Source organism: Eumetopias jubatus, unplaced genomic scaffold (genome assembly GCF_037043125.1).
Source record: "Eumetopias jubatus isolate StellerSeaLion01/CBP00866 unplaced genomic scaffold, mEumJub1_p1.0 scaffold_13, whole genome shotgun sequence".
Taxonomy (NCBI): domain Eukaryota; kingdom Metazoa; phylum Chordata; class Mammalia; order Carnivora; family Otariidae; genus Eumetopias; species Eumetopias jubatus.
This window is the reverse complement of record NW_028274819.1, coordinates 9,424,407-9,451,352: the sequence shown is the minus strand read 5'-3', so window position 1 is coordinate 9,451,352 and position 26,946 is coordinate 9,424,407. Positions and strand designations below refer to the sequence as shown.

Here is a 26,946-nt window from a genome sequence, read left to right as displayed (position 1 = left end):
AGGCTTCTAATGTGTCATCTATTTATCACCACCTTTGTCTCCAGCTCTTAACTAACTGCCTGCTTTATCAGAATCAGGCCCTACATTGTGAGTATCTTAAACTGGGGAGGCTGTGTGGTACTATTTGTTGGACAAAGTGAAAATTTATCTTTGACATTGGCTCATCCAACCAATAAAAAGTTTAAAGCAAATTACTAATGGAAATAAAATTATAATTCAAAGGACTACTTTGCATATTAAAATAATGTATCCTTTGGTTCATTCCACTAACCTAGTATCATACAGTTGTCTTGAAATGTAAACTCCTTCTATTGGAAGGATGCTATGGCAACGGGAAGGGGGGAGGCGGATACAGATGATTGGTTGTCATCCAGGGGGTCAGAGCCTTAAGGGAACTCTCTGGAGCAGGTTGAAGAAAATGTGTCAACAACAACAAAAAAAACTAAGGGCACATGTGGTTTAAGGAATTTAGAGCTGGGCTCCTGGTAGCTCAGAGGAGGGAATCCGCCTAGGGTTTCAGACTCTTCAGAGCACCTCCAGCACAGAACCATACCAATTATAGTTTATCTTTCCGTTCTTTACAAAAGGTTAAGGAGAGAGACGATTAGAAGGAAGCGATCTGAATTTAAACGAATAACAAGACTGAGAAACATTTCGAGCAGAGGAAGGGTATCAGGGCCCACTGCATTGCTTTTCAATTGTCAGTTACAAAACCTTGGCACATCACGCATTTCGCCACCAACACCAACACCCCGCCCCCAGCCTCATAAGGAGGAAGTGGAGGTTCCCCCTTTCACCAGGAAGCTCAGGTGAGTGGAGGGCCAGCATTGTCCCTGTGCCGGGAGCCAGCCTCCTGGGGTCGAGCCGGAGCGGAGACACCGGCAAAGGTGAGAGGTGCTGCGCCGCGGCCCCGGTCGGGGCTTTACGGTAACTGAGCTGCGCGCCAGCCCCGCCCCCGTGCGCAAGCGCGGAGCCGTTGTCCGCGGAGCGGTTGCGAGCCCAGCGGTTTCCCGGACAGGCTAGCCCCGGCGCTGGACCGCGCAGGTTCCGAGGCCGGCCGGGTGGCTCGGCCCAGCCTGAAGCCCCTGCGTCTGCCTCCCGCGGCGTCCTCGGCAAGTCGACGGCGCCGCCGGAGCAGCTGCCGGAGACCGGGAAAGCGCCCTGCCTGGTGGTGGGGGTCCGGGAAGTGGTGGGGGACGGGGGCGGGGGGCGCTGACGAACTGGCACTGCCCAAGAATGTCAAGACTAAGGGATTCCAGTGAGATGTGGCGCATCTCTTTTTGGGGGGCGGGGAGGGGGACCTGGACCTCTGCAGCGCGGGGTGACCCCCGAAGTCCGTGTCTGTGGCCCAGTCTGTCCCTACACGGCCTGGACTGGACGATCCCAAGGAGCTTGGATGCTGAGTGTCGCTGGCAAGTGCATGCGCAGTTCACACCAGAGCACCTGCCCCGCGGTCTGCAGACTCTGGGCCAGTTGGATAGGGCCTGTCTTAGCCCACCAGGAATTATCCTGAGGCCAGCGTTTCCTCCCACTGCAGTAGTGATGAGGAGGTTGGAATTGTGGTTACCCTCAGACCCTCATACCCTTTTTCCTTGGGGCCTGTCTGGCGTTCATGATTCCTAGCTGTCTCCCATCTCTAAACTCTGACAGTCCCAGAATGGCTTCTGAGATCCTACTGAGATCTGGCTTTGGAGGATTTACTCATTTTGCTTTGAAGCTGGATGGCCCCCAGCAGCCTGATGTCCTTCACAGAGCCTCCACCAGTGTCCCGGACTATCCCTACCTGGTCCAGTCCCTGGACCAATACCAGGAATCCTGGATGCCTAGTCAGTGTGGTACCTGCCTTCAGATATCCAGGACTTACAGGCTTGGAAAAGGGACCATCTCAGGGGAAACCCAAGACCAGAAAGAGCCCAGGAGTAGGGCTCGAGCTCTGGCCCTGGAGGCAGTCCCCACCCCTCCCCAGCAAAGACTGTGGTTCTCTGGAAAACTGAGGCCGGATGGCAGCCGGTGGGGAGGGGGCGCGGGCTCTGGGTCCCGAAGCCCCACCCGAAGGCCCAAAGATGCCTGAGGTGGGGGTGGGAGAGAAACGGGGAATGTGCGAGGCCAGGGGGCACTCTGGGCATTTTGTGCAAAGTTCAAACCACGCTGTCTCTGCCCTCTGCCCCCATCCCCTAGGTCTCAGGAAATTTCTTGAGGCTGTAAACCTTGCCTCCCTCCTGGGGTAGAAACTGGACCTAGTCTCCAGTGGAATCTCCCCCAAGAGATTATGCCCAGGGTGATCTTCTTGGGCCTGTTCTAAGTGACACCTTCATCTTCCTGATGCCTAGGATCCGTCGACATGAATCCCGTCATCGTGGTCCATGGTGGCGGAGCCAGCAATATCTCTAAGGACCGGAAAGAGTGGGTGCGCCAGGGCATCATCAAAGCCGCTGAGGCAGGTTACAAAATCCTGATGGATGGAGGAAGCGCAGTTGACGCTGTGGAAGTTGCTGTGGCATTCCTAGAAGATCATCCTGAGTTCAACGCAGGTATATTTGCAGTGCAGTTAGTAACTCATGCCAAATCAGGTTAAGCTTATCCCCCTACAAATAGAATCTAAAGTGCCAATGAATCTGGTAAGCTTTTCAGTAAAATTTAATATGCTAAAAAGATTTAATTTTTCTTTTTACCTGTTGACCAGGTTGCTTTAAGAATTTTTAAATCCGGGACACCTGGGTGGCTCAGTTGGTTAAGCAACTGCCTTCAGCTCAGGTCATGATCCTGGAGTCCCAAGATCGAGTCCCACATCAGGCTCCCTGCTTAGCAGGGAGTCTGCTTCTCCCTCTGCCCCTCCCCACTCTCATGTGCTCTCTCTCATTCTCTCTCTCAAATAAATAAATAAAATCTTAAAAAAAAAACCTTTAAAAAATTTTTTAAATCCATCAGTTCACCATTTTTTCTTTAACTTGCTTCCAAGAATTCACATACCAAGAGGCTTTTTTATTACATCTTTTTGTGGGGGTGTGGGGGTAGACTATATACTATAAAGTGCACCCATTTTAAGTTTTGAAAAATACATACACCTGTGTAACCACACCACAAGATTTAAAACATTTCCATTGGGCACCTGGGTGGCTCAACCGGTTAAGCGTCTGCCTTCAGCTCAGGTCATGATCCCAGGGTGCTGGGATCGAGCCCTGCATGGGGCTCCCAGCTCAGCAGGGAGTCAGTGCTTCTGCTTCTCCCTCTCCCTCTGCCTGCTGCTCCCCCTGCCTATGCTCTCTCTCTGTCAAATAAATAAATAAAATCCTTTTTAAAAAAACAAAATTAAAACATTTCCATCATACCCAGAAGTTCCTTCATGCCGCTTTGCATTTTAATCCACCCTCATCCTCACTACCAGGTATCCACTGCTCTTCTTCTGTCGTTATAGATTAATTTGCTTTCTCCACAATTCCATATAAATGGAATCATGCGGAGTGTATTCTTTTGTGTTTGGCTTCTTCCTCTCAATTGATGCGTTTTTAGAGTAATAATCATTGTAACTACTATGATTACTATGTATCAAGCAGTGGTCTGAGAAATTTGCATGATTAACTCATTTAATCTGCATTATGAGTTAGGTATAATTCTTATGCTCATTGATTTTAAAATAGAGAACCTAGAATCTGGGGATTAAAATACTTCTTGGGATGATACCACCCACCTAACATCTGTCAGAGAGAAGAATTTTAGGAAATCTGAACCAATTAGTCATGAAATACTGAGTATTTGTTCCAGCCCCTTGCTTCTGCTAAGCACTCTTTAACACTTATGCAAAATTTCATAAGTCAGCTTGACCATAGAATGAGACATAAGTGCATTGTTATGGCTGTTGGTTGAACCAGAATTTAGTAGATGCTCCCCCTTGCCGGCAGAAGGAGTGGCCTGCTGTTTCAGTGGGAGACTTGTTCAGTTACATGCCACTAGCAGTTTTGACCCTCTAGCTGACAAACACCCACTTATTCACAAAGGACCTTGATTTGGAACAGGTCTTCTGGTCTCCCACCCTGTCTAAACTACTGGGATCAGTCGTCTGCCTGAACTGGGGAGTATGGATTCAGAACTGGAGTGGCTAGTTCTCGTCTTTGCTCTATACCAGAGCCTGGTAGAGTGACTCACTTCTAAGTGACTCGCTTCTACTGTGCCAGGCATCTGCTCTGCAGCACATTGAGGGAGAAGAGTAGAATCACACAATCTGTAGCTTTTTGAGTCTGGATTCTTCATTTACCGTAATGCGTTGGAGGGCCGTCCATGTCGACACAACTATTAATAGTCCGTGCATTTCTACTGTTAAGTAGCATTCCATTGTATGAATATACTAAGTCTTGGTCATTTACCAACCAAAGGACATGGCCAATTTGGGGCCATTACAAATCACTATTAACAATTGCATACAGGTTTTTGTGTGAACATAAGTTTTTCTTTCTCTTGGGTGAATACCAAGTTGTGGGATTGCTGGTCATAGGGCAAGCATATATTTAACTTTACTTGAAACAGCCAAACTGTTTTCCACAGTGACTCCCACTTTCCCTTCCCACCAGCAGTGTATGAAGGTTCTAGTCACTCCACATCCTCACCAGCACTTGGTGTTGTCAGTATTTTGTATTTTAGCCATTCTAACAGGTGTGTGGTGGGATCTCATTCTAGTGTTAATTTGCTTTTCCCTAGCAGCAAATGTTTATTTTAATATCTTTTCAAGTATTTTGTCAATTTCTGAATTGTGTTTTTTATTATTATTACTGAGCTTTAAGAATTCTTCATATATTCTCGACGTTGGTCTTTTATCAGATAAGTGATTTGCAGATATTTTCTTTTGGTCTGTAGTTTGTCTTTTCTTTCTCTTAACAGTGCCTTTCAAAGAACAAAAGTTCTTAATTTTGTAGAAATCCAATTTTTTAGTGCTTTTAGTGTCATACCTTAAGAACTATCTGCCTAGGCTAGGGCATCTGGTAGCTCAGTCGGTTAAGCGGCTGCCTTTGGCTCAGGTCATGATCCCAGGGTCCTGGGATTGAGCCCTGCATCGGGCTCCCTGCTCAGTCATCCTCTCTTCTCTCTTCTCTCTTTGTTCTCTCTTCTCTCTTTCTCTCTCAAATAAATAAATAAAATCTTAAAAAGAAAAAGAAAAGAAATATCTGCCTAATGCAGGGTCACAAACATTTTCTCTTACCTGTTTTCTAGAAACTTTATAGTTCCAGGTTTTGTATTTAGGTCTCTGATCCTTTTTTAATGATTTTTTGTATATGGTGTGAGGTATATATTAAGATGGTTTTTGCATAATTGTTCCAGCACCCGTTGTTGAAAAAGCAATTCTTTCTTCATGGAGTCACCCTTCCACCTTTGTCAAAAATCACTTGACTTTTCCACCTTTGTCAAAAATCACTTCACTTTGAATGGATGGGTCTGTTTCTGGACTCTATTGCATTGGGCTGTATGTGTATTCTTTCACCAATACCACACTGTCTTGATTACTGTAATTTTATATTAAGTCTTCAAATCAGGTAGTAAGAGTCTTGCAGCTCTTTGCACGCATGTCTGGGTAACTGTTTTGGCTGTCGGCCTTCCCACCAATTTGGGAATCACCTTGTCAATTTCTACCAAAAAAATCCTGCTAGGATTTTGATTAGGACTGTATTAACTCTATAGAGCAGTTTGGTGAATTGAAATCTGAACGGTACTGAGCCTTTCCATCCAGTGCTTCCATTTGTTTAAATCTTTGATTCCTCTCATCAGTGTTTTGTAGTTTGTAGCATGCACTATCTTATACATATTTTGTTAGATGTATACTTAGTTACTTCATGTCTTTTGGTGCTATTGTAAATGTTACTTATTATGATTAGAGTTATGAACCTTTGTTGCTGATATAAAAATACAATAGATCTTTTTCATACTTGCCATCTGTAGGTCTTCTTTGGTAAGATGTCTGTTCAGGTCTTTGTCTCATTTTTTTGTTGTTGGTTTTTTTTTTTTTCTTTGTCTCATTTTTTAATCAGATTGTGTTTTCTTATTGTTGAGTTTTAAGAGTCCTTTATATATTTTGAATAGCAGTCCTCTATCAGATGTGTCTTTTATGAATACATGTTCCCAGTCTGTGGCTTATCTTCTCATTCTCTTGACAGTGTCTTTCATATGGCAGAAATTTTTTGTTTTAATGACGTCCAGCATAACAATTTTTTCTTTCACGGAGCATGCCTTTGGTGTGGTATCTAAAAAGCCAATCCCAAGGTCACCTGGATTTTCTCCTATGTTATCTTCTAGGAGCTTTATAGTTTTGCATTTTACATTTAGGTGTGTGATCCATTTTGAGTTAATTCTATGAAGGGTGTATGGTCTGTGTCTAGATTTGGGTTGTTTTGCATATGGATGTTCAGTTGTTCGAGCCCTGTTTGTTGTAAAGACTTATCTTTGTTCCACTGGATTGCCTTTGTCTGAAGATTCTGAACCCAGTTCCAGTGCGTGTGTAGATTTTCCCACACCAAGCAGTTTTCCTACACCAGCTGGGTGTCCTACAATTTAGCTCATTTCTGACACTATCTACCTGAAGGTATCATCAGATTCCACAGGTGAGGGCGCCTGGGTGGCTCAGTCGCTTAAGCATCTGCCTTCAGCTCAGGTCATGATCCAAGGGTCCAGGGATCAAGTCCCGCATCGGGCTTCCTGCTCGGCAGGGAGTCCCCTGCTTCTCCCTCTACCCCTCCCCCCTGCTTATGCGTGTGTGTGCGTGCTCTCTCTCTCTCTCTCTCTCTCTCTCTCTTTCTCTCTCTCTCAAATAAATAAAATCTTAAAGAAAAAAAAAGACGCCACAGGTGAAGGGCTCAGTCCCACAAGACTACCCTCCACTTTAGATGCCAACTGTAAATCCAGGTTGTTACTTGTGCTTCTGACCTATTTATTTATTGGTTAATTAAATCTTTTTTAAAAAAATATGTTGAATTTATAGGGGCACCTGGGTGGTACAGTTGGTTGAGCATCTGACTCTTGGTTTTGTCTCAGGTCTGATCTCAGGGTCCTGAGATCAAGCCCTTCTTCAGGCTCCGTGCTCAGCACAGAATCTACTTGTGTTTCTCTCTCCCTCTCCCTCGGCCGCTGTCCCTTCTTGTGCTCTCTCATGCACGTGAGATCTCTCTCTCAAATCAATAAAATAAATCTTTTTTTTAAGATTTTATTGATTTGAGAGAGAGTGTGCACAAGAGAGCGAGCACAAGCAGGGAGAGCAGCAGAGGGAGAGGGAGAAGCAGACTTCCCACACAGCAGGGAGCCCGACATGGGGCTCAATCCCAGGACCCTGAGATCATGACCTGAGCCGAAGGCAGCCACTTAACCGACTGAGCCACCCAGGCGCCCCTAAGATAAATCTTAAAAAAAAAAAAAAAAAAAGATGTTGAATTTATTGGTTTAAGAGTTATTTATAATATACTGTATTTAATTCTTTTAATGTCTATAAGGTCTGTAGAGAGGTCCCATCTTTCATTCTTGATATTTGAATTTCTGTCTTTTTTTTCTTGGTTGTCTAGCTAGAGTTTATCAAGTTTGGGTTTGGGGGGATTTTTGGAGGGGGGGTTATGTGTTTTCAAAGAACAGTAGCTATTGGTTTTAGGAGGGTTTTGTGGATTTTTTTATTGTTTTTTCTTTTACTGTTTTTCTCTTCTGAATTTCATTGATATATCTGTATTATTTCCTTTCTTCAACTTACTTTAGGAATAATTTACTATTATTTTTGAGATCATTAATTTGAGACCTGTCTTTCCTAATACAAGCATTTAATACTTTAAATTTTCCTCTAAGCCCTGCTTTGATTGCATCCTACAAGTTTTCACATGTTGTCTTCTCATTTTCATTCTGTTCAAAACATGTTATAATTTCATTTGTGACTTCCTCATTGAACCGTGGGTTATTTAGAAGTGCGATAATTTCCAAATATGTGTGGATTTGCCAAATATCTCTCTGACTTTTATTTTAATTCTGTTACAGTCAAAGGATATACTCTGTGTGATTTACATTCTTTTGAACTTTTAAGGTTTGGGTTTTGGCCCAGAATATGGTCTCTCTTGGTAAATATCCAATTTGTATTTAAAAAGAATATGTACTCTGCTGTTGTTGTATGGAAAGTTCTATAAATCTCAATAAGGTCAAGTTAGTAGATAATGTTGTTCAGATCTTCTATACCTTCATTTTCTGTCTATTTCTACTGATTACTGAGAGAGGAGTGTTGAAGTCTTTTATTTGTGAATTTCTCTATTTCTTCTTTGACTTCTATCAGTTTTGCTTCATATATTTAGAAATTGTTGTTAGGTACATAGATTGCTGTCTTCTATGTGAACTGACCCTTTTATCATTATGTAATGTCATTATTATTTAACGTTCCTTGTTCTGAAGTCTGCTTTGCCCGATGTTAATATAGCTGCTCCAGCTTTCATTTAATTCATTTTAGCATGGTATAACTTTTCCATTCTTTTATTTTTAACCTGTTTGTATCTTTATATTTATTTTTTTTAAAGATTTTATTTATTTGAGAGAGAGAGAGAATGAAAGAGCGAGAGCACCAGATGGGGGCGGGTCAGAGGGAGAAGCAGACCCCCCGCTGAACAGGGAGCCCGATGCAGGACTCGATCCTGGGACTCGAGGATCATGACCTGAGCCGAAGGCAGTCGCTTAACCACCTGAGCCACCCAGGCGCCCCTGTATCTTTATATTTAAAGTGGATTTCTTTTAGGTAACACAGAGTTGTATCTTACCTTTTTATACAGTCTCTCTGCTTTTTATTGGGGTATTTACGCCATTTACATTTAGTGTGATTATTGATATGGTCAGGTATAAGTCTGTCATCTTGCTATTTGTCTTCTATTTGTCCAATCCATTCGTTGTTTCTCTTTTTTCCTCCTTTTCTGTCATCTTTTGGGATAATTGAGTGTTGTTTATGATTGCGTCTTACCTCTTTTGTTGGCCTAGTAGCTAGACTTCTTCTTTTTAAGGGTTATTTTAGAGTTTATAGTATACATCTCTCACTTGTCACAGTTTACCTTTAAGTAATATTGTACTCCATGAATAATCTCAGAACCTTGTAATGGTATACTTGTTTCCCCTTTCCTAGCCTTTGTGCTATTGCTGTCATGTATTTTACTTCTGTGTATGTTATAAATTACCCAGTACATTGTTACTATTTTTCCCTTAAACAGTTATATATGTACATACATACACACATATACATACATATATATATTTTTTTGAGAGAGAGAGATTGAGTGTGAGGAGAGGGGAGGGGCAAAGGGAGAGGGAGAGAGAGAATCTTTTCTTTTTAAGATTTATTTATTTATATGAGAGACAGAGAGAGAGCAGGGGGAGGGGCAAAGGGAGAGGGAAAAGGAAAGAATCTCAAGCAGACCCTCCTGAGTATGGAGCCCTAAGTGGGGTTTGAACTCACGACCCTGAGATCATGACCTGAGCCAAAACCAAGAGTTGGACTCTTAACCAACTGAACTACCCAGGCTCCCCTAAACGGTTATATTTTAAAGATATTATTAAAATAAAGGGAAAAGGTATTTCTGCTTTACCCATATACTAACCATTTCCAGTGCTTTTCCTTCGTGTGGCTTATGACTGTGGTCCACTGTCGTTTTCCTTCTTCCTGAGAGACCTCCTTTAACACTTCTTGTATTTCACATCTGCTATTGGTGATTTCGTTCAGCTCTTGTGTATCTGAAAAAGTCTTGTTTTCTGTATTTGAAAGATAATTTCACTGTATATTTACCTCCAACTTGACAGGCTGTTTGTGTGTGTGTTGTTGTTGTTGTTTTTCATTTCAGGGCTTTAAAGACATTGCTCCACTGTCTTCTGGATTGTATCATTTCTGACAAGAAACATATTCTCATTGTTTCCTCTCTTCCCAATGCATGGCTCTCTGGCTACTTTTATAAGATTTTCTGTCTTGGGGCGCCTGGATGGCTCAGTCGTTAAGCGTCTGCCTTCGGCTCAGGTCATGATCCCAGGGTCCTGGGATCGAGCCCTGCATCGGGCTCCCTGCTCCGCGGGGAGCCTGCTTCTCCCTCTCCCTCTGTCTGCTTGTGCTCTCCCTTCATCTCTCTGTCAAATAAATAAATAAATAAAATCTTTAAAAAAAAAAAAAGGTTTTCTGTCTCCTTAGCACCAAGCTGTTTGATCATGATGTCCCTGCATGTAATTTTCTTCATGTTTCTTTTGCTTGGAGTTTATTGAGCTTCTCAGATCTGTGAATTTGTAGTTTTAATCAAATATGAAAATTTATTATCCATTTTTCCTTAAATATTTTGTTGTCCCTCTTGTCTCACCTCTCCTTTTAGAGATTCCGATTACGCATAGATTGGGTTGCTTGAAATTGTCCCTGAGCTCAATGACCTCTTTTAATTTGGGTTTTTTTTATCCTTTTTTATTTTTCATTTTGGATAGTTTCCATTACTACATCTTCATGTTCATTCATGTTTTCTGCTGCACTGTCTAACCTTGTTTTATTTTCTGTATATTTTCCACTTAAGACTTTTGGGGGGGGGCACCTGGGTGGCTCAGTTGGTTAAGCGACTGCCTTCGGCTCAGGTCATGATCCTGGAGTCCCGGGATCGAGTCCCGTGTCGGGCTCCCTGCTCGGCAGGGAGTCTGCTTCTCCCTCTGACCCTTCCCCATCTCGTGCTCTCTATCTCTCATTCTCTCTCTCAAATAAATAAATAAAATCTTTAAAAAAAAAGGACTTTTTTTTCCCCATCTCTAGAAGTTCTATTTGGGTCCTTTTTATGTTTTCCTCCATGTTCTGGTACATATAGAATATAGTTATAACAGCTGTTTTATTAACATCCTTGTCTACTAATTCTGTCATTTATGTCGTTTATGATCTGTTACTATTGAGTGAGGTTTTTTCCCTCCTCGTTATGGGTCATATTTTCTTGTTTCTTTGTGTGCCTGGCAATTTCTTATTGGATACCAAACATTGTGAATTTTACCTTGTTAGATACTGGACAGTTTTATAATCCTTTCAATATTCTCGAGCTTTGTTCTTATCCCATTTTACAAATGAGGAAACAGGCACAAAGAGGTAAAGCGTAGCTAGCCTTACAGACATTATCTGGGCAAAAGGAGTTGGAGGAAGAGTGCTGGTGGTAAAGAGAACAGCATACACAAGGGGACAGAGCAATGGGAACTTATGGTACTTTCATGGAAACCTCATATTTCAGTAAAATGCAGCCAAGAAGGGGGTGGGGAGGATACCGCTGGTAAAGGAGCTCAGAAGCCAGATCGGGAAGTGTTTTCATACTTCTTGTTTTGTAGGTCATGGGATGCCAAGCCAGATGTGGGTTTCCAAACATGTCTCTCTGGCAGTGGAGTAGAGGATGAATTAAAGTCAACAGCTTAGAGGAAACTTGGGAGCCATTTCGAAGTTCTTAATTCTTGCTTTTCAACTTGTCTTTGGCTTTAGGTTGTGGATCTGTCTTGAATGTAAATGGTGATGTTGAAATGGATGCCAGTATCATGAATGGACAAGACCTGTCTGCGGGAGCTGTGTCTGCAGTCCGCTGTATAGCAAACCCCATTAAACTTGCACGGCTTGTTATGGAAAAGGTATGTGACAAAAGCATCCTTTTTGTAAGAAATTGTTACCGCTGTACTCTAGCAACTAAAAGTGGTCTTACTGGAGGGAAATACTTGTGAGCACTGTTCTCCTAAAACCCTATAAAAGAACAGAAGCACTGCTACTTAAATTTCTCAAATAAGCCGAGACTCTGACTCTGTTGACAGTGGAATTTTACTAGTAATCCCTTGTCCAGTGATTACTTTGTTTTCATGTTGTCTTCCTATATTTTCTTCAGTCTTCTCTCAACATGGATGACATAACAGATACAAATTGAACAGACCAACTGTTTAATAGCATATGTAAAATAAAGATGAATTGTGTTCTCTAAACTTAAGATCAGGGCGCCTGTGTGGCTCAGTCGTTGGGCTTCTGCCTTCAGCTCAGGTCGTGATCCCAGGGTCCCGGGATCGAGTCCTGCATCGGGCTCCCTGCTCTGCGGGAAGTCTGCTTCTCCCTCTCCCACTCCCCCTGCTTGTGTTCCTGCGCTTGCTGTGTCTCTGTCAAATAAATAAATAAAATCTTTTAAATAAATAAATAAACTTAAGATCATACGTAAGTACCTTTCTAGTAATATTCCATCACTTTGGGGGTTTTTTGAAAATACAAGATCTCAGAGTGCCAGGCTTTGTTCAACATTCGAGGAAAAGCAAGCCAGTGGAATTTGCATTTTTGAGGCTTTATACCCAGAGAGAAGTAATTATATCCACACAGAACAGTTAAAAAGATTTTTTGACTATTTCATAAAACTAACCATGTTTCTGTTTCTTTCTGGCTCAAGACAGCTCACTGCTTTCTGACTGACCAAGGTGCAGCGAAATTTGCAGCAGTCATGGGGGTCCCTACGATTCCTAAAGAGCAGCTGGTGACAGAAAGAAACATAAAACGTCTGGAAAAAGAGAAGCATGAGAAAGGTGCTCTGAAGTTAGACTGTCAGCAGTAAGTGTCTTCTGTGGCTCACAGTTTGGGGACTTACTCAGGCATGGAAGTGTAACAAATATCTGATTACCTACATTTCTTAAATAAGTCAAGAATCACTTGGTAGTTTCCATTTTTGTACAAAATAATTGACACTACATCATGGAAAAACTGCTCTTTTGATTCTTACATTTAGCCTCATTTATTACTCCTGTAATAACAACTCAGATTTGGCCGAGTTCCTTCTCTAATCATAGAGTGCCTTGTGTTAGTGGAGTAACTGCCGGATGCCTCTTGATCAGTTTGTTATCTTAAAAGCAGACAAAACAGGTTGTCTGTGACCTAGTGAACCCTCTGAAGTTACTTGAGCCTGCTGTCCTAGTACAGAGGAATCAGTACAGTTCTTGTAAGTTTGAATTAATCATTTGTTCTGAATTACGGTTTTCTGTGTTACAGAGTTCAAAATCCCAAGTAAAAGCCCCCTAATTCAAGCAAAATTTGAAAAATAGAATTTAGATATGGCCTGGGAGTTTATAATGGAATATAATCTATTAACTCTGCATACTCTTTAAGATTTGTCATTTTTAACCAGCAGTATACTTTAATATCACCTAGGGAGCTTTTTCAAACTATACATGTCTGGTCCCCTTCCATAAAGAATCTAATTTAATAGATCTGAGGTGAAGAGGCCAGGCAGGTGTATTAGGAAAAAGTTTCCCAGGTAATTCTGATGTGTCCCCAGCTTAAGAATCTGTTTTACAAAATTGGTCATGTACTGGTAGCTTTCGATAACCTTACCAAGTGTGCTATTGTACCTGTAGGCTAGAGTCACAGGAATGGGGCTGCTTTATCGATGGTTCTTGGGTCTTTTAACAGATGTTGTCACATCGCTTTCCAGAAATTCTGCAACAGCACACATCTCCACCAGCCAGTATTACCCTTAGATATAAGTGAGAGGGGCTCCACCCTGGGTCCTGCACTTTAGAGGACCCCCCCATTTCACAAACACACAAAACAGTTGGCTTATTACAGACACCTGGGGCACCTCTGTCACTCAGCAGTGGCATAGCATGACCCATAACCCTCATCATCCACGCTTGTGATTAACACCATTCAGCCCCCAGGAAAATGCTTCTCTGCATCACTTGCTCTATGTCTTGGAAGCGAAGGCCACCTAAGTCTAAAGCTTTGTGGATTGTGCTACTGCTGATATATGAAATGGACACTGCTTCGGAGTGGGGGGAAGAATTGAACAGCAGAAGGACTTAGGTAAGAGAAAAAGACAAATTAATAACTTGTCGAATAAATTCTTACATAACAAAGTAATTGTTTCCCAGTAGTGCCAAGTATCCATTTTCTTGCCTCCTTACATGTTCTATGCTATGGTTCTGGCGGGATTCATGGGTTAGTACAATATCTGCAAGACTTGCACATGAGGACTGATGCCCATTACTCTTAAAAGTGTATATATGTAGGTCTAGACCAGCACTGTCCAACAGAAAGACGAGAGCTGCATATGCAACTTAAAATGTTCCAGTAGCCACATTAAAAAAGTAAAAAGAAACAGGTAGGGGTGCCTTGGTGGCTCAGTCGGTTAAGCGTCTGACTCTTGATTTTGGCTCGGGTCATGATCTCATGGTCATGAGATCAAGCCCCATGTCAGGCTCCACGCTCAGTGCAGAGTCAGCTTGAGATTCTCTCCCTCTGCCCCTCCCCACCCCCACTCACACTCTCTCTCTCTCTCTCTCAAAAAAAAAAAAAATATATATATATATATACACATACACACACACACACACACACACACGTTTCACCCAATACATCTAAAATTTTATCATTTCAGCATGTAATCAAGATAAGAAATTACTTGAGATATTTTACATTCTTGTTTCACATTAAATCTTCAAAATCTGACCCATATGCTACACTTGTAGCACACCTCCACCGCCCCCCCCCAGGGGGGTTGCCCACGCTTCCTGTGGCCAGTGGCGCAGGTAGCTCATGTCTGCCATACTGGACAGTGTGGGTCTAGACAGAACCTGCGTGAAGAACCAGCTCTTTATGTTGGCAACTAAATGGACACTGAACGTTAGTTATGAATGGTTTTGTTTGTTAAGATATGTTAAAATTTTTAGCTTTTAAGGAGTTTTATTTTAAGATGTTATATTCACTAATTATAATTCATGTTTTGACTTTAATATTAATAGATAATTTGGTATATTTTAGGAAAACACTTAACTTTTTAAAGTTATATCTGCAGTTCATTTATATTTATTCAGTTATATTTACTCTTCATTTTTTTATGAAAATGTATCTTAATTTTGTGCACTTTCAAGACGATTACATCTTTTTAATCCCTAGATTATTGAAAATGCGTGTTAAGTCAAGATTTTGATAGAAAAAGAATACAAAAGTGGAGCTCACAAAAGAAAACAGAAAGCTGAGAGGAAGAAAGAAGGAAAATAATCTTCCAGGACACAGCCCACGCGCATTTTAGAAAACAAAACAGTAAAGTAAGCAGTCTTCTTCCAGGAAGATCCACCTAACGTTCACAAGCGGGACATTCCAAATTCTTGGTCCAGTGAAGATTTAATTACCTGTCAGAACAGTGAAAATTAGTAAGAATATTATTCTTGCCACATCCTCAGTTTGAACAGTTCCAATGAAATCCCAGTGATTTCCCGTCCTTTACTACAGGAAGAGCTCATCACGAAGAACCACACACCAAAAGGACACATGCAGTCGGTAGGATTGAGGGAACAGGCAGTTGATAACAGCGGAAAAAGAAAAAGACAATATGAAACAGGGATATAATGTTCTTGAAAGAACAATACAGTGTGTCCGGTATTTAGCCAGGCCTAATGAGGCTTTTCATGGCACTCCATCATCTGCGCCGTGTTTACAAAACACAGTGGGACATCTCTAGGCTTAATAAAAATGATTTCAAAATTCAATAATATATGTAATTAAGACAAAAAATAAACTAATGATCACTATCTAGGATAGAGAATTCAGACAGATTAATTTAGTGGGTAACAAGCAAGAGATGAAATCAAATACATAAAATGTTTTTAACAAAATACTCAGCTCAACTAGAAGGTACCATGGTCAGAAGACACGTCGAGCAACTAACATTTCCTATATGTATGGCTGTACTACCCCGAGAAGAAAAACAAAGTCTGACTCACCTGCTTTTTGAAGTAAGTGTTTTGGATTTAGAGAAGAAGTGGGGACAGCTTTTCATCTTAGGCATCAATTTAAAAGACTGTCGAAGGCAATGGGGCGCCTGCGTAGCTCAGTCAGTTAAGTGACCCAACTCTTGATTTTGACTCAGGTCATGATCTCAGGGCTGTGAGGTCAAGCCCCTTGTCAGGCTCCACGCTCAGTGCAGAATCTGCTTGAGATTCTCTCTCTCTGCCCCTCTCCCTACGCTGCTTGCACACGCACACTTTCTCTTTCTCTAAAATAAAGCTTAAAAAAAAATAAAAGACTGTCAAAGGCAAGCCTGTGATGATGGAGTGAACATGGTTGGTAAATAAAAGATATATAAGCATGAAGTTTGGCCAAGAGCCCAAAAGTATTCCATGTGACAAGGTTTGAATCTGTTTCTGGGAGGTGTGCCCCCACTGTGTGGCAGTAGAGGGTCCAATGGGGGATTCTCTAGATAGGCCCAAAATGGAACAGCGTGTTCAAACTCCTATCTGACCTTAGAACAAATCTCAGACAGATGGTGGGAATGACCAACTCAGTGCTGTTAAAGTAATTACATTGAATTTAGATAAAGAATTCCGTGAAACCACAGAAGATTCTCAAAGAGTAAATTATGGACTTTGACAGACAGTGAAATTAATTTTGAATTGATGCTACCTACAGTCACTTAGTATGAACTGTTAATTTCTATTGATAAGCTTAATAAAAGCTTTAAAAATATATTTTTGGCTATTTCACTTTTAAAAGGGTTGAAAATATATTAAGTTTAGAGAAACAAAATCATACTGCATGTGAAATGTGCATTTCAGGGCCATGAGATTTGAGCCCCACATGGGGTTCCACACTGGGCGTGGAGCCTGCTTGGGATTCTCCCTCTCCCTCTGCCCCTCCCCCCCTGCTTGTGCTCTCTTGCACTCTCTCAAAGAAAGAAAGAAAAGAAAAAAGAAAAGAATTCCAGTAAAATAAAAGGAACCTGAAAGAAGGCAACAAAAATTCTTACCTAACTTGAAGAAGATTCATGTAGAAATAATCCCCAAATCAGCTCCCATAGAGCTGTCTTTCTGTCATATATCAGAGCATAGTGCCATTTGAAGAGAGACTTGCACAAAATCAAACAACACAACCGCTGCTTTCAGTCTTCTTTATAATACACCAGCAGTGAAATGTGAAAGAGCTGAAGATACTCTGCATGGATCTGGGTGCTGCTGAAGAGATGGTATAAATGACTACAGGGAGCGATCGTGACATATATGATCAAGTTAAAGTATGTAATAGTGTCTTCCGTTACAAAAATGTATCCCGCAATGCTCGGTAGCATTTGAGTGTGGTAATATTCAAATCAGGAGTTCTTTCCAAATCTAAGGATTGCCTTAAGAATTCTGTTGAACATTCCAGTTGTTGCTGCCTTAGCAGAGGGAAGCTTCTCCAAATTAAAATTAATAAAAAAACCTGCTAAGAACTACACGGACTCAAAAAGATCTGTCTTATGTGGCAGTTTGTCAAGAGAACACATGTTGTATGGACATACGATGAAATGAAAGCAGGAAAATCAACCTTGTGGAGTAAACAATAATTTATAGGGTGTGTGTGTGTGTGTTTCCAGCCATCAATAGCTGATCAACAAAGGACCCAGATGGGCACAATAATAATTACATTAAGTCGTCATTGGTAGTTTGTCCACTTTTGGTCATGTAAAAACCATGGATTTATAATATTTATTTAAAGACCTATTCATCACTCTAAGAGAAAAGAACGTATCTACAGCTTCTCAAAAGTAAATAGATGGTATATGGGCCGCCATTTGTATTTGCAGTCTTGCCTCCACACCTTAGGAGTGTTAGGGGTAGAGTCTGGGAGTGCCAGCCCTCATCTGACATGAGGAGGGAAAGGCTGTCACTCTAAGTTGCATTCCCTGGCTGTCAACAAGTTTGAGCATTTGGCGTTTGTTGGTGGACCATTTGTTTCTATGAATTTGCCTATTTTTGTCCTATGATCATTTTTTCTCTTTCATTGTTATGTCCCTTCTCAGTCTTAAGACTGTCTGCTCTGTTTAAAAAAAAAAAATCCCTCCCTCTGACCCTCCCCCCATGTACTCTCTCTCTCTCATTCTCATTCTCTCAAATAAATAAATCTTTAAAAAAAAATCCAAATCTGTTGTTTTTAGTCTTGCTTTTACTTTGCTTATGGTATTTTTGCCATAAACAGGTTTTTACTTTTTTGTAATCAAATAGTCTACCTCTCTTGTATAGCTTGTACGACTAGAAACGTAGAAGGTACTCCCCACCCTGAGACATCTGTAGTCACCTAGATTTTCCTGAAGAATTTTGTTTTATGTTTTATATTCAGGCCTTGAACTCTCTGGGTTTGTGTTTTGTTTGTTTTTTTTTAAGATTTTATTTATTTATTTGACAGAGAGACAGCGAGAGAGGGAACACGAGCAGGGGGAGTGGGAGAGGGAGAAGCAGGCTTCCCGCCGAGCAGGGAGCCCGATGAGGGGCTCGATCGCAGGACCCTGGGACCATGACCTGAGCCGAAGGCAGACGCTTAATGACTGAGCCACCCAGGCGCCCCTCTGGAGTTGATTTTTGTGAATGCTGGAAGATAGGGTTTTCTGCCAAACAGAATGCCAAATTTCTCTTTCTAGCCCCTTGAATGCCAGCCCACATCTAGCTGCAATTCACCCAACAGGTACCTCAAGCTTGTGTCCAAAACGGAACCCCGGATTTCCCCACCAGCCTTGCTCCACAGCCACCAACAAAACCAGAAAACAACAAAAAACCTATTGTTCCTGTACCTTTTCCATTCTGGAAACCAAAGCTTTAGAGCCTCCCATAATCTCTCTCACACCCAGCCCCCCCACAGTCTGGCAGCTCTGCCTTCAGAATGTCCCAAGGAGCTTTTTTTACTTTTCTCCGTCCCAGGAGCACCCTAACGGAGGCCAGCAACTCTTCAAGCCTCCTGACCATCTCTAGTTCCACTCTTGTCTCCCTCAGTCATCACACATTTGGCAGAATGATTATTCTAAGAGAAACTTTTTGTACACGTGTGGCATACATACAGGAGTGCACAAGTCTTATGTTGCCTCTGAGTTGTCACAGAGTGGACCCATATAACCAGCCCCCAGGTGGGGAAATTGCTCATCGCCCGATGCTCCCCACCATGCTCCCTACCATTCCCAGCCCTGCCGTAAAGGCAACCACTTACCTGGCTTCTAACACTGTAGACAACTATTGCCAGTTTTCAAACTTTATTTAAGTGGAAACATATAGTACGTACTTTATTTGGTGCCTCCTTCCCTCATTATATTTCTGAGATCCGTCCGTGTGCCGCATACCTCAGTAGCTCATTTTCACGGCAATAGACGATTCTGTTCCATGACTGTATCTCAGTCCACCTACTCTGCCTTTGGTGGACATTTATGTCACTTTGCTTTCTGTTACTACTAACAGTCCTGCTGTGAACATTTTGGTGTATGTTTTTTGGTGAACGTGGCTCCGCATTCCTGTTGGAAGAATGCAGAAATCTACTAGGAGTGTGATTGCCAAGTCAGCGTTGGTAGATTCTGCCAGATGGTTTTCCAAAGGGATACCGAGTCGTCTTCATTTTAGCCATTCTGGTGGATGAGTGTAGGGTAAGGATGATATTTTTAAAACTGAACTCATCTAGTGACACATCTTGGTTCAGGTTCTGCAGTGTCTTCCCATCTCACTCAGGATCTATACGTCAGATGACCGTATGATTTAGTGTTCAAGTCAGAACTTGACTTGGAGAGTGAAAGGGGAACTGTTACGTGGGGACAAATGAGGACTGTCCTGGGTCACCAGGGTGTACAGTCACCCCACCCGTCAGAGCCTCCGTGGTCTGGCTGCTGGCCATCCCCTGACCGCCCCCCCCTTGCGTTATTCTCTGCAACCACAGTGACCTCCAAATTCCATGAGCTTCACAACCATGTTCCAGCTTCCCAGCAAACCGTGCGGGCTGCCCTCACCTCCTTCAGAGAGACCCTGTATAAAGCCCTCTCCATGCTGCTGGAGTCGTCATCATTTTTACTGTTGTTCCGTAAAGCAAATTTTTACCGCCCTGTTGCCCTCTGCCCCCACATGCAAGCTGCACAGAAGGTGCAGTTCACTGCCGTGCCCGGCATTTACTACGTGCCTCAAATATAGTTCATTACAGAACCTGGGTGGTGGGCATGACAGTTGTTGTACAATTTCTTCCAGTTTTTTTACTTGAAAATGTATATGGTAGGGAAAACAGTAACTTATTTCATCTTTACAGCAAGCCCCGGGAAACAGGCAAAGTGGGGTGTGACAGGCAGCGTCGGCATCACCTGGGATGTTGTGAGAAATGCAGGATCTTGGGTCCCACCCTGTACCCACCAACTCAGGATCTCTGGGGTGGGCCCAGGGATCCAAGGGATTTTTATGCACACAACGTTTGGGACGCACTCAATCATTTTTACCCCCGTTTTATAGGTGGGGAAAATAAGACGCAGAGAAGAAAACCTTTTAAGTCCCACAGCTAGAAGATGGTGGTACTGGGATGGGATGTGCTCTTAAAACTGAGATCTAAAGGAATGTCTAGCAATCTGTCTGACCTGCAGAATAAAAAGCTAATGTGAGGTGTGAATGATAGAATCAAAGCGTGTCCCATTTGCCATTAGCATCTAACGCGGGGATTTAAGTGCTGTTCAGCTACGATGTTACTTGTGACAGTGTCTCTCGTCTCAGTCTGTCACTTTTCTCTTCATTCTTGGCAGAGACTTGGGAACCGTGGGTGCCGTTGCCTTGGACTGCAAAGGAAACGTAGCCTATGCAACCTCGACGGGCGGCATCGTTAATAAAATGGTCGGCCGGGTTGGAGACACCCCGTGCATAGGTAGGCCCCATGGCTGGCTGCTGCCCTGCCCCTTCCGCTGCCATCCACCTGTCGCCCTCTCCTCTTCACTCCCTGCCTCTTCTGGGAGTGGCAGATCCGGGAGCGTGGGGTGGGGGGAGGGAGGGCGGAAGGGCTGGGGCAGGGCACCGCCTTGAGAGGGCGCCTGTATCTGGCATGCGAGAGGCTTTTCCAAGGCAGGTGGCTCCCGGGATGAGTTGGGGAGGCTCAGGGGGCCCCCAGCGAGCCCCCGAGGGCCTCTTTCTTCTCTCTCGTCCCAGCTTCAGGATCTGCAGACTTAGCCCCGAAGAGTTACATACACAAAGACTCTTCCCAGGCATGGGCTCAAATTAACAAACAGAAAAAGCTGAGAATATAGGTTGGCAGCTACTAGATTTGAGTGGCACGAAAGCGACGCGGTGCTGCTACAAGTGGAAACGTTTGTGTTGACACGGAAGTCCGTCCTCTAGCTCCCGGGCGTGTGTCAGCGGCGGGGCTGGGACTGGCTGGGTGGGCTTCGCAAAGGAGGAGCCGTCCTGGAGGAGCTGCTCCGTGAGAGCTCGGGCCAACCCCCGCCCCCCCCCCACCACCAGGACTGATTTCGGGGTCATCACCTGGCACTTACTACTCCACCTCTGCATCTCAGGGTCACGGCTACTGACCTTTGTTCACCCTTTGGCACTCCTTGGGATTTAACATTTATGTAGCGTTAGACTTGATATGTGTTTGCATTTCTTCACTGTTGCTGCTCAGTTAGAACCAGTCCACCTTTTTTGAGCAGGATCTGGAGGTTATGCTGACAATGACATTGGCGCCATTTCAACAACGGGGCACGGGGAGAGCATCCTGAAGGTGAATCTAGCCAGACTCACTCTCTTCCACGTAGAACAAGGTACACAGAACAAGTTCATACTGTCTGAAGACAAGTGAATGGAAGCTCTTTGTAAATAGGCTGTAAAGTATATGAAACCCTTTCTCGTTTGCTTTAGATGTTCCTTTCAGGTTAAGGCTCCTTTGACTTCTTCCCACCTCCTGTTAGGATCTGGAAAGAAGTGCCCTTAGGCTATTGTCCGTGTTGGGCATCTCGGGGGCAGTAAAGAGACTTTGAGCCTGTGTGTGTGAGAGAAAGCAGCTCTGCTCAGGCTGATGCTAGGCACCATCTCAGTGCAAAGAGGGCCTTTTATGGTGAGGATGCTTCTTTGAAGCGTTCAAATAGAAATCATGGGCCCAAAGTCTTTGTTAACTCACTTGGGTTGTTCATACTGCAGCTGATTTTCCCATCAGATTCTTTTCATTATAATGTGTGTTTTTTCTCAACCTTTCCTCGTTTTCAGGAAAGACATTGGAAGAGGCAGCCAACATGTCATTGGGTTATATGAAGTCAAAGCTGAAGGGTTTAGGCGGCGTCATCTTGGTCAGCAAAGCAGGAGACTGGGCAGTGAAGTGGACCTCCACCTCCATGCCCTGGGCAGCCGCCAAGAATGGCAAGCTGCACTCTGGAATCGATCTCAACGAGACCAGTATCACTGACCTGCCCTAGGGCCCTGAAGATTGTGTTCTAGATGCTAGCTTGGAGGGAAAGTCCAGTTTCCTGGTGTGGAGACTTAGCTTAATCAATTAGATCTAGAAATGGAAAATTCTGCAGTCTGTCACTCGTTTTGTCGCCTTGATCAGTGAGTATCTGAGTGTTTGGTTGAGGGGAGGATCTGGAAGTGCCAAGGGAAACGCTCCTATTAAGGTCAAAATAAGACCAGTGCAGATGACCAGGTCCTGAGTCTTTCTTATGAGTTGTCCCCAGTGTCCTAGATTAGAAAGAAGAAATGACATGATCTGAACAGGACAACAGCCACTTCGGTGCAGGGAGTGCCATCTGGGATCAGGAGACCTGCAGCGGAGACAGAAGGGGCAGGCTCAAAAGGTGGGGGGACCCAAACCAACACCTCCTGGGGCTCTCTTGGTTGCAGAGTCCATGTTAAGTCAGAAGAATGTTAGGGAAAAGAACCCATGAGAGGAGAAGCTGATTTTCCTAAGAAGGTTCAGATCTCCTCTGACTTACTGATGTAGACATGTTTCCAGATACTTTAGAAGTAGTCTCTGATAACCCATAGCCCCCAGTCTGGAGGTGAAGGGTCTAATGGAGATTCTGCGGAGCTCCCACGTGAGTCTGCTGGCCTAGCATTTTCCCACCAGCCTCCGCCTGCTGCAGGCCCTCCTGGTGCTCATGCCGAGTAAGGGGGCTTGTGATCTCTCCACCCTTACTATAACCAGCGCACCAATCCCATGGGGATGCACTCTGATCTACTGCACTCTCCCGATGTCCAGGGCTGTGGGCCCCCACGACTGCAGGGGGCATGTGTACAGCATGGTCAGCATCGTGAAAAAAAGTCACTTCCTTGGTGGAAACTATTCCTATTCGTCTCGCTTTACACTGGAAATGGTATTTCTGCTGTGACAAATTTTTAGTCTGTCAGGTCTTACCTTCTCTCTGGAAAAAAATTGCTTAACTTTAAATTCCATGTGCCACTAATAAAATTTATTTTGAAAGACTAACAGTGTGGTTAGGAGTCACTGCTGACAAAGACCAGAATGTCCACAAGCTCCCGTTGTTTCTGTCAGTTCAGACAGGCGTACTAACTCAAGAGGACTTTCGAGAGGAGGGTGGTACAGGGATGTGTCGGTTACGTCCTGCCTCGTGGAGTATATTGGAGAGTTTTTCAGAGGAATGGAGCTTTTTCTCAATGGATTAAGGGAGAAAACAGACCACCATTTGCAAGGATCAGCGGGGCGAATGAGCAACATTCTTGTGGTTTGCCAGACAGCCATCTCCGTCCAGATCCCTGCCCGTGACCTTCCCAGGCCGGCCAGCTGCCCCGAGCTACGGAGGGGGAGGTGGCACTCGGAGGCACAACTGAGTCTGAATCCTGACTGTCCCCACTACCTGGGTGACCCAAGTTAACTTCTAGGAATGTTTTCATCTATAAAATGGATTACCGTGAAGATTAAATGCAATTAAAGGAAAACTGCTCTGTGTTTATCTTAAGGATCCTCTGGACAGATAGAGAAACTGTGGTGGGGCCCAGGAGGGAGTGGGTGTGTTTATATCCTTGAAAACCTCAAAATGTTGGGGCACCTGGGTGGCTCAGTCGATTAAGCGTCCAACTCGATTTCGGCTCAGGTCATGATCTCAGGGTCATGAGATTGAGCCCTGCATTGGACTCGACACTCAGCAGGGAGTCTGCCTGAGATTCTCTCTCCCTCCCTCTCCCTCTGCCCCTCTTCCTGCGCTCGCCAGCTCTCCCTCTTTCTCTCTCTCAATCTCTCTCTCCCTCTAAATTAAAAAAAAAAAAAAAACTCAAAATGCAACCACTGCCCTGTAGAAATAAGTATTATGTTAGGGTTATATTCGTTTGCTAGGGCTGCCAACAAGAAAACACCACAGACACGGGCTTCAACAATGGAAAGTTATGTTCCCACAGCTCTGGAGGCTGGAAGTCCAAAATCAAGGTGTCAGCAGGCTCAGTGTCTCCTGGGGCCTCTCCTTGGCTGGCAGATGGCCTCCTCCTTGCTGTGTCCTCACGTGGTCTTTATACATGTCTGTAGCCAACTTTCCTCTTCTGATGGGGCCACCGGTCAGATTGGGTGAAGGCTCACCCTACTGGCCCCATTAACTTCGACCACCTCTTCCAAGGCCCTGTCTCCAAATACAGTTCTCTGTTGAAGTACTGGGGGTTAGGGCTTCCACAAACCAATTTTGAGGGGACACAATTCAGCCCAAAAAGGAGGCAAAGCAGAATTACGTGAGAGGTTGGGAAGGGAGAGACTGAAGAAGACAGCCATCGCTAAGTGGATAAGGGAGGCGGAGGTAGGAGGGCCAGCCGAAACATCTCATTTTGTGCTTACCAGTTCCACCACTCAAAAGGAAAGCAACTCTAGTCGTCAAAGACTGCTGGAGGCTCTGGAGGCTCAGCTCGGAGGCCACCTGATGGCTTTCGCCGGGCAGCCCAGTTAGGTAAGGGTACGTACGTCGGCCCCCCTTGTACAGCCCAAGGCGTGGATTGTTACCCTCAGACCCTGATTCAGTGAAAAGTCAGTGGCCTCCACTAGCCTGGGAACGCCCTCAGCGGAGACCGGGAATGGCCCTCTGTTTTGTCCCGCGCATTCTCCCGAGAGCGAGATGCTGCGTGAAAGAGGAGACTCGTCACTTCTGTACCACTGGAGGGCAGCAAACTATAAAACGTCCAGCACTGCCCCAGACCCGCACGGGAGACTAATCTATCTTGACTGCCTCAGAATAATCTACTCAGAAAATTTGGGACCCGGGAAACAGCCTGAGGGTTTCAGAGGGGAGGGGGCTGGGGGGCTGGGTACGAAGGAGGGCACGTATTACAATGAGCGCTTGGGTGTTACGTGCAAACAATGATTCATGGAACAATATATCAAAAACCAATGTACTGTATGGTGACTAACATAATAAAAATAAATAAAATAATTTTTAAAAAAGAAAAATTTGAGTTCCTGTTCCTGACCTTCATTTTCATCTAAACACTACAGTTTATTTTAGAGCAGATTTGTCCCAAAAACAGTGCTAGCAAACGCCCCAGAGGACCCATCAAAATCGACCATGTCTCGGACTCTTAAACCACATCTCTGACTCTTAAAACAACAGAAACTTACTCCACACGTGACGCCAAATGCCCGGGCCCCCAGGGTGAGCATGCTCAGACAGCCCCGGCCTCGGCCCTCAGTTGCTCCTTCCAGCCAGGAAGACAGATGAACTCTATTCAGCCTAAACTGGCCAAAATGGTGAGATGAGAAAGAGCACAAGAGGGGTCCAGAGCGAAGAGTCGGTGTCCACCCCAGCAGATGCTGCGGTCAGCCGTGGGCTGGAAGGGGCTTTAGCTGTTGCACAATAAATTGTTTATTCAAATAATGTCCTTCCTGGATGTGTTCCTTTCTGGCCTGAGAGAGTACAAACCCTGAGGGCAAAGGAAGGTGGAATGGGATGTGTGCTTTGGTCCTTGTCAGGGTCCCTCTCATCAGAGTGGGTGGTGTTCTGGGAAGCTGACGGGGGACACGGCCCTTCGGCCCCACGCCCGCTCTGTGGTCCTCTCGACAGCCCTCATCTCTGCACAGACCAGCTCTGCCTTCAGACTTCGCAGCAACCAGGGAGTAAGGATGTGCGCGCAGAAGCTCATCCAGCTCGGAGAAACCCAGGTGTTCTGTTCCTCCTCCCTGTGTGGCCCCAAGGGAACAGGGGCCGGGCTGAAGGACGAGGCGAACCAGGCCCGGGAAAGGGGTTCGGGTATTTGGGCCCGGACCACAGGTAGGCTTGGGCCCGGGAGTGGGTGTGGGTGCCCAGAGTGGTCCCGCCCCGAGTACAGGTACCATTCAGTGGGCAAGCGACTCTCTCCCGTACCCCACCCCACTTCCAGACACCCCAAAACAACTGAGCCACAGTCCTACGTGGCTTTTCTCCTACAGGGAGTGAAAGATGGGTGGGGCCCCACAGGGAGCCCTTTTTAAAGATGAAAAAAAGGCCCAGAGAAACTGAAGTTTCCCTGGGGCTTTCATTCCCCTCAGATTAAACTGAGGTTTATCTCAGCCTCTCTGTTCCCTGCACGGTCCTCCTCATCACTTCTCGCGTGGCTCCCAGCGCCTTCCAGGACCTGCGGAGGGCGTAGGGACGGTCCCGAGAATGCTACAGGTGAGAAGCAGGAAAGAACACCATGTTTTAGCAACTTTTTCCTCCAAAGTCTGCTTTTTTTTTTTTTCTTTCCAGATTTTATTTCTCAGAAAGCACAAGCAGGGGGAGCAGCAGAGGGAGAAGCAGAGCAGGGAGCCTGATGCAGGACTCGATCCCAGGACCCTGGGATCATGACCTGAGCCAAAGGCCGACACTTAACCAACTGAGCCACCCAGGCGTCCCCAATCTCTGCTTTTTTTCTCAACCGACTATTAAAGTGAAGTTGGGGGGCGCCTGGGTGGCTCAGTCATTAAGCGTCATCTGCCTTAGGTTCAGGTCAGGGTCCCAGGGTCCTGGGGTCAGGCCCCGCATCGGGCTCCCCGCTCCGCAGGAGGCCTGCTTCTCCCTCTCCCGCTCCCCCTGCTTGTGTTCCCTCTTCCGCTGTCTCTCTCTGTCAAATAAAATATTTAAAAAAAAAAATAAAGTGGAGCTGGATTTTCAGACAGTGAGCAAGAAGGGGCAGGCATGGATGGGGTTGACGGAGGAAAGACTGGGATTCTCTCCCTTTTCGTCTTTTTCTTTCTTTCAGTCACTGATCATCTCAAGAGTTAACTGTTTTTTGCTCTACAAAATATCAGCACTTTCT

The 26,946-nt window shown here is 44.5% G+C and overlaps 2 protein-coding genes across 4 annotated transcripts in view; both read left to right on the top strand.

The window, feature by feature from the left end:
- LOC114220269 (secretoglobin family 1D member 2-like) overlaps positions 1-1,216 on the top strand; it is a 36,194-nt gene extending 34,978 nt beyond the window's left edge. Inside the window, exons 3-4 of the mRNA XM_088017467.1 lie at positions 763-809; positions 1,045-1,216. Coding sequence (XP_087873593.1) covers positions 763-809; positions 1,045-1,216 — 219 coding nt within the window. The remainder of the gene's footprint in view (positions 1-762; positions 810-1,044) is intronic.
- Positions 796-23,167, top strand: ASRGL1 (asparaginase and isoaspartyl peptidase 1). 3 transcript variants are annotated; one of them, XM_028118203.2, is made up of 8 exons: positions 796-887; positions 1,019-1,112; positions 2,331-2,531; positions 11,462-11,604; positions 12,396-12,553; positions 20,502-20,620; positions 21,399-21,509; positions 21,952-23,167. In XM_028118203.2, the coding sequence occupies exons 3-8, from the start codon at positions 2,342-2,344 to the stop codon at positions 22,155-22,157; spliced, it is 927 nt and encodes a 308-aa protein (XP_027974004.1). In that variant the 5' UTR covers positions 796-887; positions 1,019-1,112; positions 2,331-2,341; the 3' UTR covers positions 22,158-23,167. The 3 variants fall into 3 exon arrangements, with proteins under 3 accessions (XP_027974004.1, XP_027974005.1, XP_027974006.1); XM_028118204.2 differs by lacking the exon at positions 1,019-1,112; XM_028118205.2 differs by lacking the exon at positions 796-887 and having other exon boundaries at positions 900-1,171.
- The last annotated feature ends 3,779 nt before the right edge of the window (positions 23,168-26,946 follow it).